At 38.1% G+C, this 18,202-nt stretch overlaps 1 protein-coding gene across 1 annotated transcript; it reads left to right on the top strand.

Annotated features, from left to right (window-relative positions):
• The first annotated feature begins 10,367 nt into the window (after positions 1–10,367).
• LOC117296779 (protein AMN1 homolog) lies at positions 10,368–18,161 on the top strand. Its single transcript, XM_033779826.1, has 6 exons — positions 10,368–10,426; positions 13,211–13,343; positions 14,214–14,355; positions 14,999–15,216; positions 16,118–16,286; positions 17,343–18,161. The coding sequence occupies exons 1-6, from the start codon at positions 10,377–10,379 to the stop codon at positions 17,417–17,419; spliced, it is 789 nt and encodes a 262-aa protein (XP_033635717.1). The 5' UTR covers positions 10,368–10,376; the 3' UTR covers positions 17,420–18,161.
• Positions 18,162–18,202: the final 41 nt, after the last annotated feature.

Genomic DNA, 18,202 nt, shown 5'->3' with positions numbered 1-18,202 from the left:
CCACGGCGTGGAGCAATCGGAACGTGAAATAAGCCTTGTGGAATATCACGTACCGCCCATGCCGTGTCTCGTGGGGGTTGGAGGTGTTAAATCCCGGGCGCTATGAACTCCCAGCTTGCGGGTGTCGACTCCGTTGTTTCTTATGATCGCAACGTTCCAATATGCTCCATTTTGATTCATGGCCCCCTAATTTTTTTTGTTATGAGTTTTCAGGTTATTTTGATGATGTCAAAACGTAGGAATATCGCATTTTGTTATATTGACAGTGTTATTGTGTGAGTAGCTTAAAAAAATTATGAGAATTTTTTATAAAAGGTTGAAATAAAAATAATGCTAAAACAAAATTCCCTCAAAGCATAATTTTGCCAAACAAAGTATTATTTTTTAATTCTGTGAATGAAGAGTTATTTTTGAGGTAATGATTAAACTGGGCAACTAGTGGAATTTATGACCTGACTATTCGCCTCAAATAACTGGGAGTTGAATAGCAGTAGTCGCCACCCGACAAGCAATCAAAATTCTCAATTTCTCATGAGTTGTTCCAAAAGATATTGTTACGTCTACATTCCAAAAAATATTATATGGTTACGTTCCAAGCTACGCAGCTACTCGGCTACGTTTACGTTCCAAGATACACTTAGGTCTACGTTCCTTCAAGTTACACTATAATATCAAAAGGTATGTTTTCAAGCCCGAGTCAAGCTACGCTTACATTCCAAGATACGCAGCTACGCTTACGTTTCAAAATACATTCTCTCAAAGACGCTTTTGAATCCCTCAAGATTTCCTTCCCCCAAGATTAAAAAACTTTCACTGTGAATAATACTACAGGGCCCACCAGTTAATATCTGTTTGGCAGAAAATACTGTACAAAATTTCTTTACTATCCAAAAATTTAGTTGGGCACTAGGCATAAGTCTACAACATTTCAAATTTAATTAAAAATTGGCTGGTAACCAGTTTCTGCTAAGCAATACTATATTGTGCTAACTATAAGCAAATTGTTTAGCCAATTTCATCAGTGTGGGCCCTGGCACGTCGGGAGCATAACGCCACGATCGCATTTCAAGCTGCATCATGGCAATGCAGTAGTCTGGATCTGGATATTATACATAGAAAGGTTTGAGGTGGTACCGCAAACCTTTCTTTATCGTATTTCCACCATGTGGCAAAGTTTCAAATCCTACTGATCTGGACATTATTATACTCCGATAAAAACATATACCCACACACACATGCAGAGTATAGCAAAAGTCATGCAACGCAACTACTGCATGCATTGTACACTGCATGCACAACACTGATGAATTATTCATGAGCCAACCGCAACGCAGCCTCTGATTGGCTCCACCGGAAAGTCGGGGGAAATTTGCCGAAAAACAATAAAAAAGTTAAGACCCGTCGTTGCAAAAGTTCAAGACCATGGTGAGATCTAAATCAGAGAAACAGAGCGCCCGCTAGCGTTCGTTCATTACAAGTGTGTACAGTTTTTGCAGTGCATATTCTGCTGGGACGGGTTAATTTTAAATTGAGGGAATACATGTTTGTATTATAAGAAATTTAATAAGGTGATACAAACCAGACAAAGATTGGAACGGTTTTCATAAGTTATTACAAACCGTAAATCTAAGTTGTTTTATAGCTTAATTTTAGGGGACAAAATTATTCATGGCCCTTAAAGTTGAAAGACGTAAACGTTTATATTCGGTGACAAGAGAAAAAAGACAAAGGATCTGAATGTCAGTACCATAATGCAATTAGAGTTACTTTAACAGGGATATATTTAATTACTTCTAGAATTATTTGCATTAAAATTACTTGAGAAGTGTATTAAGTTTCCATTTAGCTAAATTTGTAACAAAATTAAGCCTAAGTTTTAAGCTTTCGCAAAATAACGTGAAGTGTAGATTTATTCATGTCGCTAAATTTGTGACAGATAGTAGGCCACAAGGTTTTCCAGAGTCTTTTAGCTCAAAGAGTTTTATCTCTGGTTTTTAACCCTGGGCACAGTAAGTGGGAAAAGTTCCACATGGAGCAGCCTGAAGGGCCATGTGTGCAATGGCACGCAGACAATAAGAATGTCATTTGCATTGTAAATGTATGTGTGGTATACTGAATATCAGAGAATGACAAAAAGGTTGTAATACAATGTAATGAGTAAAAGTAATGAAAATGTAAAAATCAGTTGAATAAACTAGCCCAGCAGCAAGTTCGGCAGGCTCAACTCAATTTGGGTGTAAAATTGTGAAAATTATTATAACTAGACATTAAGTGTTTGTGAACAAACACGAAGCTGTTCCGTGATGTTTTGCTTGGATTATGTGCTTCATTGCCCAGGGAATATATAACTTGAAAAAAAAGTTTCAAAAAAGTTGTGTAGCTCTTGGTATTAGGTCACACTTCCCGGTTGACCCACAAGTAAAGGTCAAAATGGGCCCACAGCTACCAAAGACTAATCTGCAATGCCAAGGAGTCTATAACTGAAAAAGTTTAAGCAATCGGTTGTGAAGATCTTGATATATAGTTCCACTTCCGGTTGCCCAGAAGTAGAGGTCAACATAGGGTCACAGTTTTTCAAAGTTAATATTTATTGCCTTAGAGTCTATAACTGAAGTTTGAACATTGGCTTTGTACTTCTTGAGATATTGGCCCACTTCCGGTCGACCCGGAAGTAAAGGTCAACATGGGGTCAAACGTGTTTCACATTAATCTTGAATGTCCAAGGAGTCTATAACTGAAAAAAGTTTGAAAATCGATTGTATATTTCTTGAGATATGGTCCCACTTCCGGTTGACCCGGAAGTAGAGGTCAACTTGAGGTCACGGTTTGTCAAAAGTTATATTTTTATGCCTAAGGAGTTTATAACTGAAAAAAGTTTTATAATCTGTTGTATAGTTCTTGAGATATGGTCCCACTTCCGGCCGACCCGGAAGTAGGGGTCAACTTGAGGTCACGATTTTTCAAAATCAATCTCCAATCCCCAAAGAGTCATTAGCAACAAACAGTCTTAAAATCGGCTGTATACTTCTTGAGATATGGTGCTGCAAAGATTTTCTGATTGAATATGCAAATGAGGGTCATGTGGTTAATTAGTTACTAGTTGCCATTTTTCAAAAACAAATTAGATGCAAACATCACGACATCGTCTTCTCAGAATCTCCCCAAGAGTCCTCAACCCATACAGGTTCGCAGTGTGTTGCAAGAGCCATAGAGATGTCAGTATATTGATATGAAAGTGACTGCCCCAATTTATGAAGTACTACGTTGTACCCATGATGCCAAGATTCTAATTGATTAATTAATTATTAGACGAACATTGATTGCTTTTATGGACTGAAACAAATCTTATTAGAATCAGTGTATTTTTCTACACATAATATGATATTTAGGAAACTAATAAATAAATTATTTAGAAGTTATTGTGTTTTTGACCAGTTTAAAGTATAGATTTGAAGAGCCATTGTGTTTGTGCACAGACACAAAACGTGCATTACATGACGTCATGGTGACGTCGTCCAGAATTTTATGTCGGAAATCACATTAGCAGGACCTGACTAGTGTATAGCTGAAAAAAGTTTCAGGATCGGCGGTCTAATTTTTGAGATATGGTGTTAACAAGGTTTGCTAATTAAATATTCACAAGCTTAATTAAGGATTATTAATTAACAATTTTAACATTTTTTACGATAAGAATTAAGCTTATGTTCTAAGCTTCAATTTGGTATAATAAACTCACTCTTTCGTATTATGGTTTAGGAGATTAGGCTGCCGCAAAAACGTGTACAAACACTATGGGATTAAGGGAGAAACAAAGAATAATAATAATAATAATAATAACTAGACATTAAGTGTTTGTGAACAAACACGAAGCTGTTCCTTGTTGTTTTGCTTGGATTATGTGCTTCATTGCCCAAGGAATATATAACTGAAAAAAAGGTTTCAAAAAAGTTGTGTAGCTCTTGGTATTAGGTCACACTTCCCGGTTGACCCGCAAGTAAAGGTCAAAATGGGCCCACAGCTACCAAAGACTAATCTGCAATGCCAAGGAGTCTATAACTGAAAAAGTTAAAGCAATCGGTTGTGAAGATCTTGATATATAGTCCCACTTCCGGTTGACCCAGAAGTAGAGGTCAACATAGGGTCACAGTTTTCCAAAGTTAATATTTATTGCCTTAGAGTCTATAACTGAAGTTTCAACATTGGTTTTGTACTTCTTGAGATAAGGGCCCACTTCCGGTCGACCCGGAAGTAAAGGTCAACATGGGGTCAAATGTGTTTCAAACTAATCTTGAATGTCCAAGGAGTCTATAACTGAAAAAAGTTTGAAAATCGGTTGTATATTTCTTGAGATATGGTCCCACTTCCGGTTGACCCGGAAGTAGAGGTCAACTTGAGGTCACGGTTTGTCAAAAGTTATATTTTATGCCTAAGGAGTTTATAACTGAAAAAGGTTTTATAATCTGCTGTGTAGTTCTTGAGATATGGTCCCACTTCCGGTCAACCCGGAAGTAGGGGTCAACTTGAGGTCACGATTTTTCAAAATTAATTTCCAATCCCCAAAGAGTCTTTAGCAACAAACAGTCTTAAAATCGGCTGTATACTTCTTGAGATATGGTGCTGCAAAGATTTTCTAATTTAATAAGCAAATGAGGGTCATGTGGTTAATTAGTTACTAGTTGCCATTTTTCAAAAACAAATTAAAGATGCAAACATCACGACATCGTCTTCTCAGACTCTCCCCGAGAGTCCTCAACCCATACAGGTCCGCAGTGTGTTGCAAGAGCCATAGAGATATCTAAATACTGAAATGAAAGTGACTGCCCCAATTTATGAAGTACTACGTTGTACCCATGATGCCAAGATTCTAATTGATTAATTAATTAATAGACAAACATTGATTGCTTTTATGGACTGAAACAAATCTTATTAGAATCAGTGTATTTTTCTACACATAATATGATATTTAGGAAACTAACAAATAAATTATTTAGAAGTTATTGTGTTTTTGACCAGTTTAAAGTATAGATTTGAAGAGCCATTGTGTTTGTGCACAGACACAAAACGTGCATTACATGACGTCATGGTGACGTCGTCCAGAATTTTATGTCGGAAATCACATTAACAGGACCTGACTAGTGTATAGCTGAAAAAAGTTTCAGGATCGGCGGTCTAATTTTTGAGATATGGTGTTAACTAGGTTTGCTAATTAAATATTCACAAGCTTAATTCAGGCTTATTAATTAAAATTTTTTACATTTTTTACGATAAGAATTAAGCTTATGTTCTAAGCTTCAATTTGGTATAATAAACTCACTCTTTCGTATTATGGTTTAGGAGATTAGGCTGCCGCAAAAACGTGTACAAACACTATGGGATTTAGGGAGAAACAAAGAATAATAATAACTAGACATTAAGTGTTTGTGAACAAACACGAAGCTGTTCCTTGTTGTTTTGCTTGGATTATGTGCTTCATTGCCCAAGGAATATATAACTGAAAAAAAGGTTTCAAAAAAGTTGTGTAGCTCTTGGTATTAGGTCACACTTCCCGGTTGACCCGCAAGTAAAGGTGAAAATGGGCCCACAGCTACCAAAGACTAATCTGCAATGCCAAGGAGTCTATAACTGAAAAAGTTAAAGCAATCGGTTGTGAAGATCTTGATATATAGTCCCACTTCCGGTTGACCCAGAAGTAGAGGTCAACATAGGGTCACAGTTTTCCAAAGTTAATATTTATTGCCTTAGAGTCTATAACCGAAGTTTCAACATTGGTTTTGTACTTCTTGAGATATGGGCCCACTTCCGGTCGACCCGGAAACAAAGGTCAACATGGGGTCAAATGTGTTTCAAACTAATCTTGAATGTCCAAGGAGTCTATAACTGAAAAAAGTTTGAAAATCGGTTGTATATTTCTTGAGATATGGTCCCACTTCCGGTTGACCTGAAAGTAGAGGTCAACTTGAGGTCACGGTTTGTCAAAAGTTATATTTTATGCCTAAGGAGTTTATAACTGAAAAAAGTTTTATAATCTGTTGTACAGTTCTTGAGATATGGTCCCACTTCCGGTCGACCCGGAAGTAGGGGTCAACTTGAGGTCACGATTTTTCAAAATTAATTTCCAATCCCCAAAGAGGCTTTAGCAACAAACAGTCTTAAAATCGGCTGTATACTTCTTGAGATATGGTGCAGCAAAGATTTTCTAATTTAATATGCAAATGAGGGTCATGTGGTTAATTAGTTACTAGTTGCCATTTTTCAAAAACAAATTAAAGATGCAAACATCACGACATCGTCTTCTCAGACTCTCCCCGAGAGTCCTCAACCCATACAGGTCCGCAGTGTGTTGCAAGAGCCATAGAGATGTTTAAACATTGCAATGAAAGTGACTGCACCCAATTTATGAAGTACTACGTTGTACACATGATGCCAAGATTCTAATTGATTAATTAATTAATAGACGAACATTGATTGCTTTTATGGACTGAAACAAATCTTATTAGAATCAGTGTATTTTTCTACACATAATATGATATTTAGGAAACTAACAGATACATTATTTCGAAGTTATTGTGTTTTTGACCAGTTTAAAGTATAGATTTGAAGAGCCATTGTGTTTGTGCACAGACACAAAACGTGCATTAAATGACGTCATGGTGACGTCGTCCGAAATTTTATGTCAGAAATCACCTTAACAGGACCTGACTAGTGTATAGCTGAGAAAAGTTTCAGGATCGGCGGTCTACTTTTTGAGATATGGTGTTAACTAGGTTTGCTAATTAGATATTCATAAGCTTAATTAAGGCTTATTAATTAACAATTTTAATTTTTGTTTACGATAAGAATTAAGCTTATGTTCTAAGCTTCAATTTGGTATAATAAACTTACTCTTTCGTATTATGGTTTAGGAGATTAGGCTGCCACAAAAACGTGTACAAACACTATGGGATTTAGGGAGAAACAAAGAATAATAATAATAATAATAAAAATAATAAAAATCTCGACGAAAACAATAGCTGTTCCGACTGGATCGGAACAGCTAATAATAAAAATAATAAAAATCTCGACGAAAACAATAGCTGTTCCGACTGGATCGGAACAGCTAATAATAATAAAAATAATAAAAATCTCGACGAAAACAATAGCTGTTCCGACTGGATCGGAACAGCTAATAAAAACAATAAAAATCTAGACGAAAACAATACCTGTTCCGACGGACGGTCGGAACAGCTAATAATAAAAACAATAAAAATCTAGACGAAAACAATACCTGTTCCGACTGACGGTCGGAACAGCTAATTAGGATAATTTTGGTTTAATGTTTGTCAAGGCACGCTATGCGTGGAAAACAGACATGGGAAAGAAAGCCCATAATATTATTTCCATTTAATTTAAAAAAGCGTTGCATTGTAGTCTCCAATTCGAGCCACGAAATGACAGTTTACAGTACAAAACCCCTCGCTGCGGTGTATGGCGCCCCCTGTTGGACTGTTACTCTTAGTGTTGTTTTGATGTGAAAATCATGGAGGTAGAGTATGGGGCGCCGTTTGTCCATTAATTGTTTGACACTTTTAAGGCATGTTTTTACCATGGTTTACAGTAATTAGATGTAAACCATAGAAACTGTTGCCAAATCCTGTTATGGTTTACATACCAGTAAAGTATTTGTTGTGTATAAGTTTATGGTTTACAAACCATGAACATACAAAAAACATTTACAAATCGTGGTTCATAAACCAAGAAAATTCACGCATCTTAAAAACATGGTTAATAAACCATAAAAACTGAAGCATCAAATTCATGGTTTACAAATCATGGTTTATAAACCATGAAAATTGAGACTTCTAAAAATTATGGTTTATAAACCATGAAAATTGAAGAATAAAAATCGTGGTTTACAAATCATGGTTTATAAACTATAACAAATGAACCATAAAATCATGGTTTGTGACCATGGTTTATAAACCATGAAAATCGAGACTTCTTAAAAAACATGGTTTATAAACCATGAAAATCGAGACTTCTTAAAAAACATGGTTTATAAACCATGAAAATTTACACATCTCAAAAACGTTGTTTGTAAACCATAAAAAAATGTGCACTTACAAATCATGGTTTACAAACCATAAAAATGTGCACTCACAAATCATGGTTTACAAACCATAAAAAATGTGCACTCACAAACATGGTTTACAAACCATAAAAAATGTGCACTCAGAAATCATGGTTTACAAACCATAAAAAGTATGCACTCACAAATCATGGTTTACAAACCATAAAAGTGTGCACTCACAAATCATGGTTTACAAACCATAAAAAATGTGCACTTACAAATCATGGTTTATAAACCATGAAAACGTGCACTCAGAAATCATGGTTTACAAACCATAAAAAATGTGCACTCAGAAATCATGGTTTACAAACCATAAAAGTGTGCACTCACAAATCATGGTTTGTAAACCATAAAAACGTGCACTCAGAAATCATGGTTTACAAACCATAAAAAATGTGCACTCAGAAATCATGGTTTACAAACCATAAAAAATGTGCTCTCAGAAATCATGGTTTACAAACCATACAAGTGTGTACTGACAAATCATGGTTTACAAACCATAAAAAACGTGCACTCACAAATCATGGTTTACAAACCATAAAAAAGGTGCATGCACAAATCATGGTTTATAAACCATGAAAACCTATATGATCGTCTCAATTAAACCTCCTTCCCAATTCTGATCGGTTCCCATTTCCCCCATGCCACGTGCGAGCCAGCAATGATGCAATGCACCGTCATGCTGTGATCAATGCACCGTGTGTGTCATCATGCTGCCATAGCAAGCCTCCGACATTTTCTGTGTATTTTGTGGTGTATTTTGTATGTGATGTGACAATGGCCGACCAAACAACAAACATGGAAAGGCTAGTTGTTACGGCTGTAGTAGATGCCCTCCGAAGTACTTTAGTCGTTGATCACACGGTTCCGGCAGCCGCGGCAGGGGGGCCACATGGCATACTGTACACGGTGCATTCATAGAGCTATTATTGCATCAGCATTAGCCACACAGTGCATTGATCACAGCATTGCCACACACACGGTGCATTGCATAATTGCTGGCTCGCACGTGGCATGGGGGAAATGGGAACCGATCAGAATTGGGAAGGAGGTTTAATTGAGACGATCATATAGGTTTTTATGATTTATAAACCATGATTTGTGTACGCACCTTTTTTATGGTTTGTAAACCATGATTTGTGAGTGCACGTTTTTTATGGTTTATAAACCATGATTTGTCAGTGCACACTTGTATGGTTTGTAAACCATGATTTCTGAGTGCACATTTTTTATGGTTTGTAAACCATGATTTCTGACTGCACATTTTTTATGGTTTGTAAACCATGATTTGTGAGTGCACGTTTTTATGGTTTATAAACCATGATTTGTGAGTGCACACTTTTATGGTTTGTAAACCATGATTTCTGAGTGCACATTTTTTATGGTTACCATGATTTCTGACTGCACATTTTTTATGGTTTGTAAACCATGATTTCTGAGTGCACGTTTTCATGGTTTATAAACCATGATTTGTGAGTGCACATTTTTTATGGTTTGTAAACCATGATTTGTGAGTGCACACTTTTTATGGTTTGTAAACCATGATTTCTGAGTGCACATTTTTTATGGTTTGTAAACCATGATTTGTGAGTGCACATTTTTTATGGTTTGTAAACCATGATTTGTGAGTGCACATTTTTATGGTTTGTAAACCATGATTTGTAAGTGCACATTTTTTTATGGTTTACAAACAACGTTTTTGAGATGTGTAAATTTTCATGGTTTATAAACCATGTTTTTTAAGAAGTCTCGATTTTCATGGTTTATAAATCATGTTTTTTAAGAAGTCTCGATTTTCATGGTTTATAAACCATGGTCACAAACCATGATTTTATGGTTCATTTGTTATGGTTTATAAACCATGATTTGTAAACCACGATTTTTATTCTTCAATTTTCATGGTTTATAAACCATGTTTGTTAGATGTCTCAATGTTCATGGTTTATAAACCATGATTTGTAAACCATGAATTTGATGCTTCAGTTTTTATGGTTTATTAACCATGTTTTTAAGATGCGTAAATTTTCTTGGTTTATGAACCACGATTTGTAAATGTTTTTTGTATGTTCATGGTTTGTGAACCATAAACTTATACACAACAAATACTTTACTGGTATGTAAACCATAACAGGATTTGGCAACAGTTTCTATGGTTTACATCTAATTGCTGTAAACCATGGTAAAAACATGCCTTAAAAGTGTCAAACAATTAATGGACAAACGGCGCCCCATAGTACCTCCATGTGAAAATGAAGAAAAATACAGGAACATGGCGGACGATTTGAAAAACAGTTATACACTTCCATCACTGCTAACAATGTAAGTAAAGCTCTGTGACACCGTGACATTCGTGCAACTATTCTTGAAGGGATATGGGTTTCCCTGGTTGATCTTGGCAATTATGCAGCCAATTATAAGCTCCTAAAATCAGCATTCAAGGTCAAGCATTACTACATACATTTAGCGTTACTTATTAGTGCACAGAGGGCTACTTGCTTCAGACTCGCGTGCCTGGCAATGCGAGTGTACCATGTATCTTAGTTGCGATAACGTAACCCTCCGGCCTCGCGGCGCGCCGTCGGGAGGAGGGTTACGTTATCGCAATACAGGTATCTGACCTTCCTTGCTCTATGATCTGACTGTGTGTGCTGACATTTAAATTTAAGGTGGAGCGGCGGGGGGGGGGGGGGGTGCCGGTGACTTCAATGAACTTTTTATTAGTAATAAAATTATTGTAAAAATCGTAGTGTCAAAAAAAAGTTGAAAGATTCATCAACAACAGGTCCCAGGGAGGTACTAACATTACAATCATGTAAGTCATTTAAAGCCATTGGACACTTTCGGTAAACAGTATTGTCCAAGTCCCACACTTCGTGTATCATAACTTATACATATGTAATGAATAGGTACTAGATGGCCTTAGCTTTCGATCCAATCCGGACCTTCTTCAGATTATAGTATCTAATTTACCTTAGTGAGATCCCTTTTTGTAAAAATGAGTAGTGGTGGCGCCATACGGAAAGTTATCCCAATTGGTTGCAATAACGTAACCCTCCTCCCAACAGCCGCAAGGCCGGAGGCCTTGCATCGGGAGGAGGGTTATAAATGTTATCGCAACTAAACTGACAATAAACATTGACTTCCAAAAAAGGAGTATGTCAGCGCCCTAGCCCTGCCGTCGATTTCACAAAGAGTTAGGACTCGTCTTATCTCGTGTTAAGACGAGTAACTCGTCCTTACTTAGGATTAATCTTCAGGTCTGCATGCTACAGTGCAGGGTTGGGACTCGTCCTAAGTCCTAAGATTAGTCTTAAGTTAGGAAGAGTTTTGTGAAATCGACGGCTAGCCACACATGTGGGGCTTACAGCGCCCCAGTTACTGTGTCTCCTGCAGCCGATTTCACAAAACTTGACACTTTACGCAACTGCGTAAGTCCACTTGCACAATGTTGCGCAAGTGGACTTACGCAGTTTCGTAAATTTCATTAAATCTGCTGCTGGGCAAACGGATTATTACAGCACCCTCACTTACTGAGTCTGGGTTGCTGATGGCTAAATAGATTGCTTGAGGTTGGACCCCTCCTTTGCAAACAACCATGGTGAACTTTAGCCCAGGTTGGACCCCTCCTTTGCAAACAACCATGGTGAACTTTAGCCCAGGTTGGACCCCTCTTTGCAAACAACCATGGTGAACTTTAGCCCAGGTTGGACCCCTCCTTTGCAAACAACCATGGTGAACTTTAGCCCAGGTTGGACCCCTCCTTTGCAAACAACCATGGTGAACTTTAGCCCAGGTTGGACCCCTCCTTTGCAAACAACCATGGTGAACTTTAGCCCAGGTTGGACCCCTCTTTGCAAACAACCATGGTGAACTTTAGCCCAGGTTGGACCCCTCCTTTGCAAACAACCATGGTGAACTTTAGCCCAGGTTGGACCCCTCCTTTGCAAACAACCATGGTGAACTTTAGCCCAGGTTGGACCCCCTCTTTGCAAACAACCATGGTGAACTTTAGCCCAGGTTGGACCCCTCCTTTGCAAACAACCATGGTGAACTTTAGCCCAGGTTGGACCCCTCCTTTGCAAACAACCATGGTGAATTTTAGCCCAGTTTGGACCCCTCCTTTGCAAACAACCATGGTGAACTTTAGCCCAGGTTGGACCCCTCCTTTGCAAACAACCAAAGTGAACTTTAGCCCAGGTTGGACCCCTCCTTTGCAAACAACCATGGTGAACTTTAGCCCAGGTTGGACCCCTCCTTTGCAAACAATGCGAAATCCTACCAGTACTAGAGGGCCAGGTGAACTTGGTGTTGGCGCCGACCATCTCTTAAATATTAACAGCACAAAAAACATGTTTACAGTAACATTCAAAAAGGTTTTTGTTTTTGAAGATGTTTTAAATAAATTAACACCAAAGATATTCTCCCAGAAAACATTTTTCGAAGTTCTGTTGTCATCTTCAAACATTGGGTTGTTCGTTTAGCTTCCCTGGGTCGACCCAGTACGTTCGAATAGCTTTGACGGGGCTCACCCGGGTCAGCCCCCAGTGCCCTGCTTGTGGAGTGGGTCACTTGGGGGTGACCTGAGGGGCATGCCGTCACCACGGGAGGGCGAGTGTGATCATTCGTTTAGCTCTTGTCAGGGGCTCAGCCGAGTGAGCACTGCGGGGTAGACCCAGGGAAGCTAATCGAATGTACCCTGTATGTATATTACAATGCAGTATGCATATAAGAAACAATTCTTCACTGTTCCTCGAACCCGCTGCTGTTTCGTACAAAGCGCTGGAAATTGACCAAAGGTGGGAATGATCATGGTTATTTATACAGCGGTTAACAAAACTTGTGATCCCTCCGTGCTGTGCAGCCATGGAACATGCGTTTTTGTATCACATCACAAGGTTGGTTCTCAAAGAAAAAGTTGTTGTTGATCCTTTGTCCCTGTAGAATGCAGTTAAGAACCTTCGGAATTAGAGCACCCCAGTCTTTGTCCTATGTGTAGATATTTTGTGTTCCCTTCTCTGTTTTGTTATCGGTCTCCATAATGAAGTGAAATAAGAAATCATACGTGCATTTAACTTGTTGCTTGATTTCCCTGACTCCATACAGAAGTCTTCGCAGTGTTGTCAGCGTACTGCCACACTACATGTCTGAAGTAGAATGTATGCCTCCTCACATTAAGAGTAAATTACTTCATCTAATGTGTAAGAGAGGCCTTGTGACAGACGAGATAATTAACAAGGTATGACGCCCCCCCCCCCTGTCATTGAAGCAAATGATAGCAGACACAGCCCTTAAAAACTTTTTAGAAAACTCTCTCTTATTCAGACTACGGTAAATTTGTAAAATAAATCCTGATCCGGTTAAATTTGTTAAAGCTCTACAAGTCATGAGGGCTTGTGGAATTTACCCCCATTACGAGCTCTGGAATTGATCTAAAACCAAAAAAAATAATTACTTGATCAATGGACCGTCAGTTAAGGTTACATATTGCTAAATGACTAGAATTGTGCCAGTGATAAGTTAACAGAATATTGTCAGTGCAGGTTAGATTTAAGTTCAACTTTTTTAAAGCATTAAAGGGAGGGTATACATTTGGTAATTGCTCCAAAAATTAATCATGGCCATAAACACTTTAGTAAGAAGCACTCCAGCTGTTGATCATTTTGAGAAACAATTTATTTCAAAGGAATTTGATTTTAGAGAAATGTATTAATACTATTAAAAAACAATTCAATCTGAGTGCCTGAAACGATTGTGTGTTCCACTAGTTCCAATTCAATCTGAGTGCCTGAAACGATTGTCTGTTCCACTAGTTCCAATTATAGATTATTCCATTCATTTACATTTAACTGCTCTCAAGATATTCAGCAATATCACAAAAATGCTCCCAACAGGTTAGTTAAATTTTGTATATATGTCTGTAGGATTCAAACAATTGAACAGTTCCAAAAACCAACTTTGCCTTCAGTTCAAAGACAGCAGTTTGTGTTTATACACCTAGTGTTAATTTGTGTGCCCTCCCCCCCCCCAAAAAAAAAAAAACACCCAAAAAACCTAAAAAGCAAACATCCACTGCCAACCCAACTCAAGTTTAACATTTTGATTGCAGGTCATACACAGTGGGACAAAGGTTCTTAACCTTGAAGATTGTGATATCACAGATGCTGGTCTCAAAAGAATCATCTGCAAGAATTTAAGGAAGCTGGATTTAAATTCTGCCAAGGCAAGCAGGACTGAGATTACATCAGCAGGTAAAAACAACAATTAGAAGGACCTGGGTCTAAAAGCAAAGCATTTATAGTTTCTCATCTGCACGAAGTCCTGTCCTCTCATTTGAGAATGTACATTATACTGTTCTCAACCCAAACTGTTGGGCTTTTTTTTAAGACTGAGGCACATGTTGTCTTCAAACCTGATCGCCCCAAACCATCTTATATAGTCAGCACTGATTTGATAGAGTTGGTCCTGTACCTTCCAACAGATTGAGGGACCTATACTTTGTTTTTTTAAACCTGATCGTCCCACAGGAACCATCTCATGTCTTAGAGTGGAACGATGGAGTTGGTCCTGTACCCTCCAACAACCCACTGTAAGACTGAGTCTTACACCTGATCACTCTAACCAATCTCGTGTCGTAGCTCTGATTTCATGTAGTTGGTCCCGACCCTCAAACAACCCACTCTAAGCATGACCAATCAAGACCAAGTTCAATCACTTTTGTGTTGAGTTACCGTAGTGTAGGAGTATTTAAACTGATTTGGGATTTTCTTTTGCTAGAACACATTGGCTTTAAGGGTTACACTATAACTATAAGCTGTTGTCAGTAAAATGAAATGTTGGTTATATGACTCATCATATTTTTGTTCATCTTGATTCATGTACGTATGTGTGTAGGCCTTGAAGCTATTGCAGTCAGTTGTCCACTCCTACAGACTGTGTTCCTAAGACGCTGTCTCAATGTGACAGATGATGGAGTGATTGCATTGGCCAAGAGCTGCCATCAGCTGATTGAGCTTAACATCGGTGGCTGCCATCTCATCAGGGATGCATCCCTTCTTGCCATCGCTCAAAATTGTCGTATGCTCAGAAGCTTCAACTTCTCCAAGACAAAGGCAAGTCACACAAAGTTAATGTTTAGAAAAGAAACAAACTGCAGACTTGGGGAACCTTTCAATAGAATAATATCTAATAAATTATTGTGCGGTTCTAGTTCAACCCTGTTCCCAGTGATGAACATCTTGGTGCGCCATTTTTTCGAAGTCTGACTTTGATATTATACACCAAATATATTGCACATAGTCCTGTGGTTGTTCCATTCTGTGATTGAGACATTTGCAGAGCAAATTGTCCCCCTCATTACAACGAAACAGATGAAACCGAAGAAGAAAGGTACATGTATTAAAACAAAACAAAACTTCAGTTTTAAGATGATTTTTTTTTAACTGGGAAATGGAGGTCACATTGGCTAATGAACTATATGTACATGTACATGTAGGTAATGGTCTCCAGCTTTCTTGTTTGAATACTGAAAATTAAGGGTAGTCCGTCATGATAAGCTCAGACGTCTAACTGTACATGTATAAAGTTAGGATGACCGTGTAAAACATGGTTTATTGCTTTTTGTGTATAAATCACTCACACAACAATGTGGATGTGATGATCTGCTGGGCTCATACAATCCTCCTGGCAAACTCCAGTCTTACAATTCTAGCCTCCTTGTTGAGCCCATATCCAATCATTCATGGGGAGACCGATCTTTCTCACTTGCTGCGCAAAGTCTACAGACCAAATTTCCATCACAAGTAAAACCATCATTTTCTTTCAAACCTAACTTTGTTTTAAATTTCTTTTCTACATGACATGTGTTGAAATCGTTTTCTGGATGTTTCAAGCTTTGGCCAAAGTTTTCCTTTTGATTATTGTAAAGTACGTTATTGTTTGTATAAGTGCCACAAGCACTTAAATGTGGCTTTGTGCGCTTTATAAGTTTTCATTGTTTTGTGTTACTTGCAGGTGACAGATGAGGGAGTGATAAGTTTGGCAATGGGTTCATGTCAACAAACCCTGATGGAAGTCCACATGGATCACTGTATCCATTTGACCGATGACTCGGTTGAGGCCATTGCAAGTTTCTGCCCACAGCTTGCCATCTTAATTTTCCATGGTTGCCCATGTATGACAGGTGAATTTAAAGACCTAATCTTAATCCATTCCCTCATCTGTTTTCAAATTGTGCAAGGAGTATATCAACATTATTTTGCCCCTGAGCCAACAGCTTATGTTCTGGAACTCTTTGGAACTCTCCGCCTGGTGCACAATTTCCTCCATCCTACACAATCTAGACTGTTTTAAAGCCATTGGACACTTTCGGTAAACAGTATTGTTCAAAGGCCCACATTTCGTGTATCACAACTGATATAAAAAATAACAAACCTGTGAAAATTTAGGCTCATCGGTCATCGGAGTCAGGAGAAAAGGACGGGGAAAACCCACCCTTGTTTCCGCACGTTTCGCCGTGTCATGACATGTGTTTAAAATAAATCCGTAATTCTCGACACGAGAATTGATAATTGTTTTAATGTTTTCTCGAAAAGTAAAGCATTTAATGGAATAATTTTTCAAGAGAAGTCTTTCACCATTACCTTCTGTAAACCCTGTAAGTTATTTGTAAATCTGTGAACTTTTTTTTTTTTTTGTGCCAAAAGTGTACAATGGCTTTTAGAGCAATATCAATTCCTACCTTCACCTCATCTTTTAGGGAACGCACACGTTTGTTAATTACTCAAAACAAATATTAACTTAAAAACTGACTTGGTAACGAGCATTGGAGAGCTGTTGATAGTATAAAACTTTGTGGGAAACTACTCCCTCTGAAGTAACATAGTTTTTTGAGAAAGAGGTATTTTCTCACTAAAATAAGACTTCTAGCTAGAAGTCTTTTATTTCCATCTGAGAGCACACAAATTCATCCAACAAGGGTGTTTTTTTTCTCCATCATTTTCTCGCAACTCCGGTGACTAATTGAGCCCAAATTTTCACAGGCTTGTTATTTTATGCTTATGATGGGATACACCAAGTGAGAACACTGGTCTTTGACAATTACCAAACGTGTACAGTGCCTTTAATAATCCTTTTTGTAGCCCCTTGCTAAGAGCAATCTCTTTGAGTCCAGTGAAAGTTGTGAGCTACATGTAACAAACCTGTGGTTTTATAGCGGGTACTGGATTATGTTTTACAGATCGTTCCAGACTATCACTGGAGGAGCTTCAAGGACCTGGTTCAAATATGAAGCAAGTAACATGGACCATTTACTGAAATACAGAGTGACAACTTGACAAAAAGAAAACACAACTACCATTTATATTTTTTTTAATTTGATACCAAAGTGTACATATATACTGATTTTCACATTGACAATGAAACATTCACAGCAAAATCAATCAGTCAAGTTGTAACTTATCTGTGAATTTGAAGTCTAGAGAATGTCAGAAAGTGGCTTCACAAACCACATGGTAATAGCATCATACTTTGCAAAAAGAGTTCCTATCCAATCCACTTAGTTACTGAAATTGTACAAATTATCTGCGTTTTTATAACAATTTTAAAAAGACCATCCAGTTTATCTTTTGAATTACCCGAGTCGTTGGTCTCACTTTTTGTGGAGGTCTGAACCCAAATTCATGACTCTGCTAACTGGAAGCAGCGCTTACGAAAAGCAGGGAAGTTTGCACTTATATCAAGCGTATTCCATGGCTTAGATGGAAAGTTCTGCTTGTGCATGTGCAGACTCCACGTTACTAGGCATTTTTCACTTACACAGGTAGCGCAGAAATTCTGCGGGGAATGATGATTATGAGCGCAGAATTGGGCAGTAAGCAGAGCCATGAATTAGGCCAAGCTCTTACCCCTCATAAGGTATTATTTAAAAGCAAGAATAACAAAAATACTTTGAATGTACTAGGACAGCTCTTAGGCATGTATAGTGGCCGAGTGGTCTAGTTCACTGGACCCAAAGCTCTGGTGTTGTCAGCAGCAGAGTGTGGGTTCGAATCCTGGTTTTGACACTTGTGCCCTTGAGCAAGACATATAACCATAGTT

The sequence above is a fragment of the Asterias rubens genome, chromosome 11, assembly GCF_902459465.1.
Source record: "Asterias rubens chromosome 11, eAstRub1.3, whole genome shotgun sequence".
In the NCBI taxonomy this organism is placed as follows: Eukaryota; Metazoa; Echinodermata; class Asteroidea; order Forcipulatida; family Asteriidae; genus Asterias; species Asterias rubens.
The sequence above is the reverse complement of the archived record's forward strand: the minus strand, read 5'-3'. Positions and strand labels throughout refer to the sequence as shown.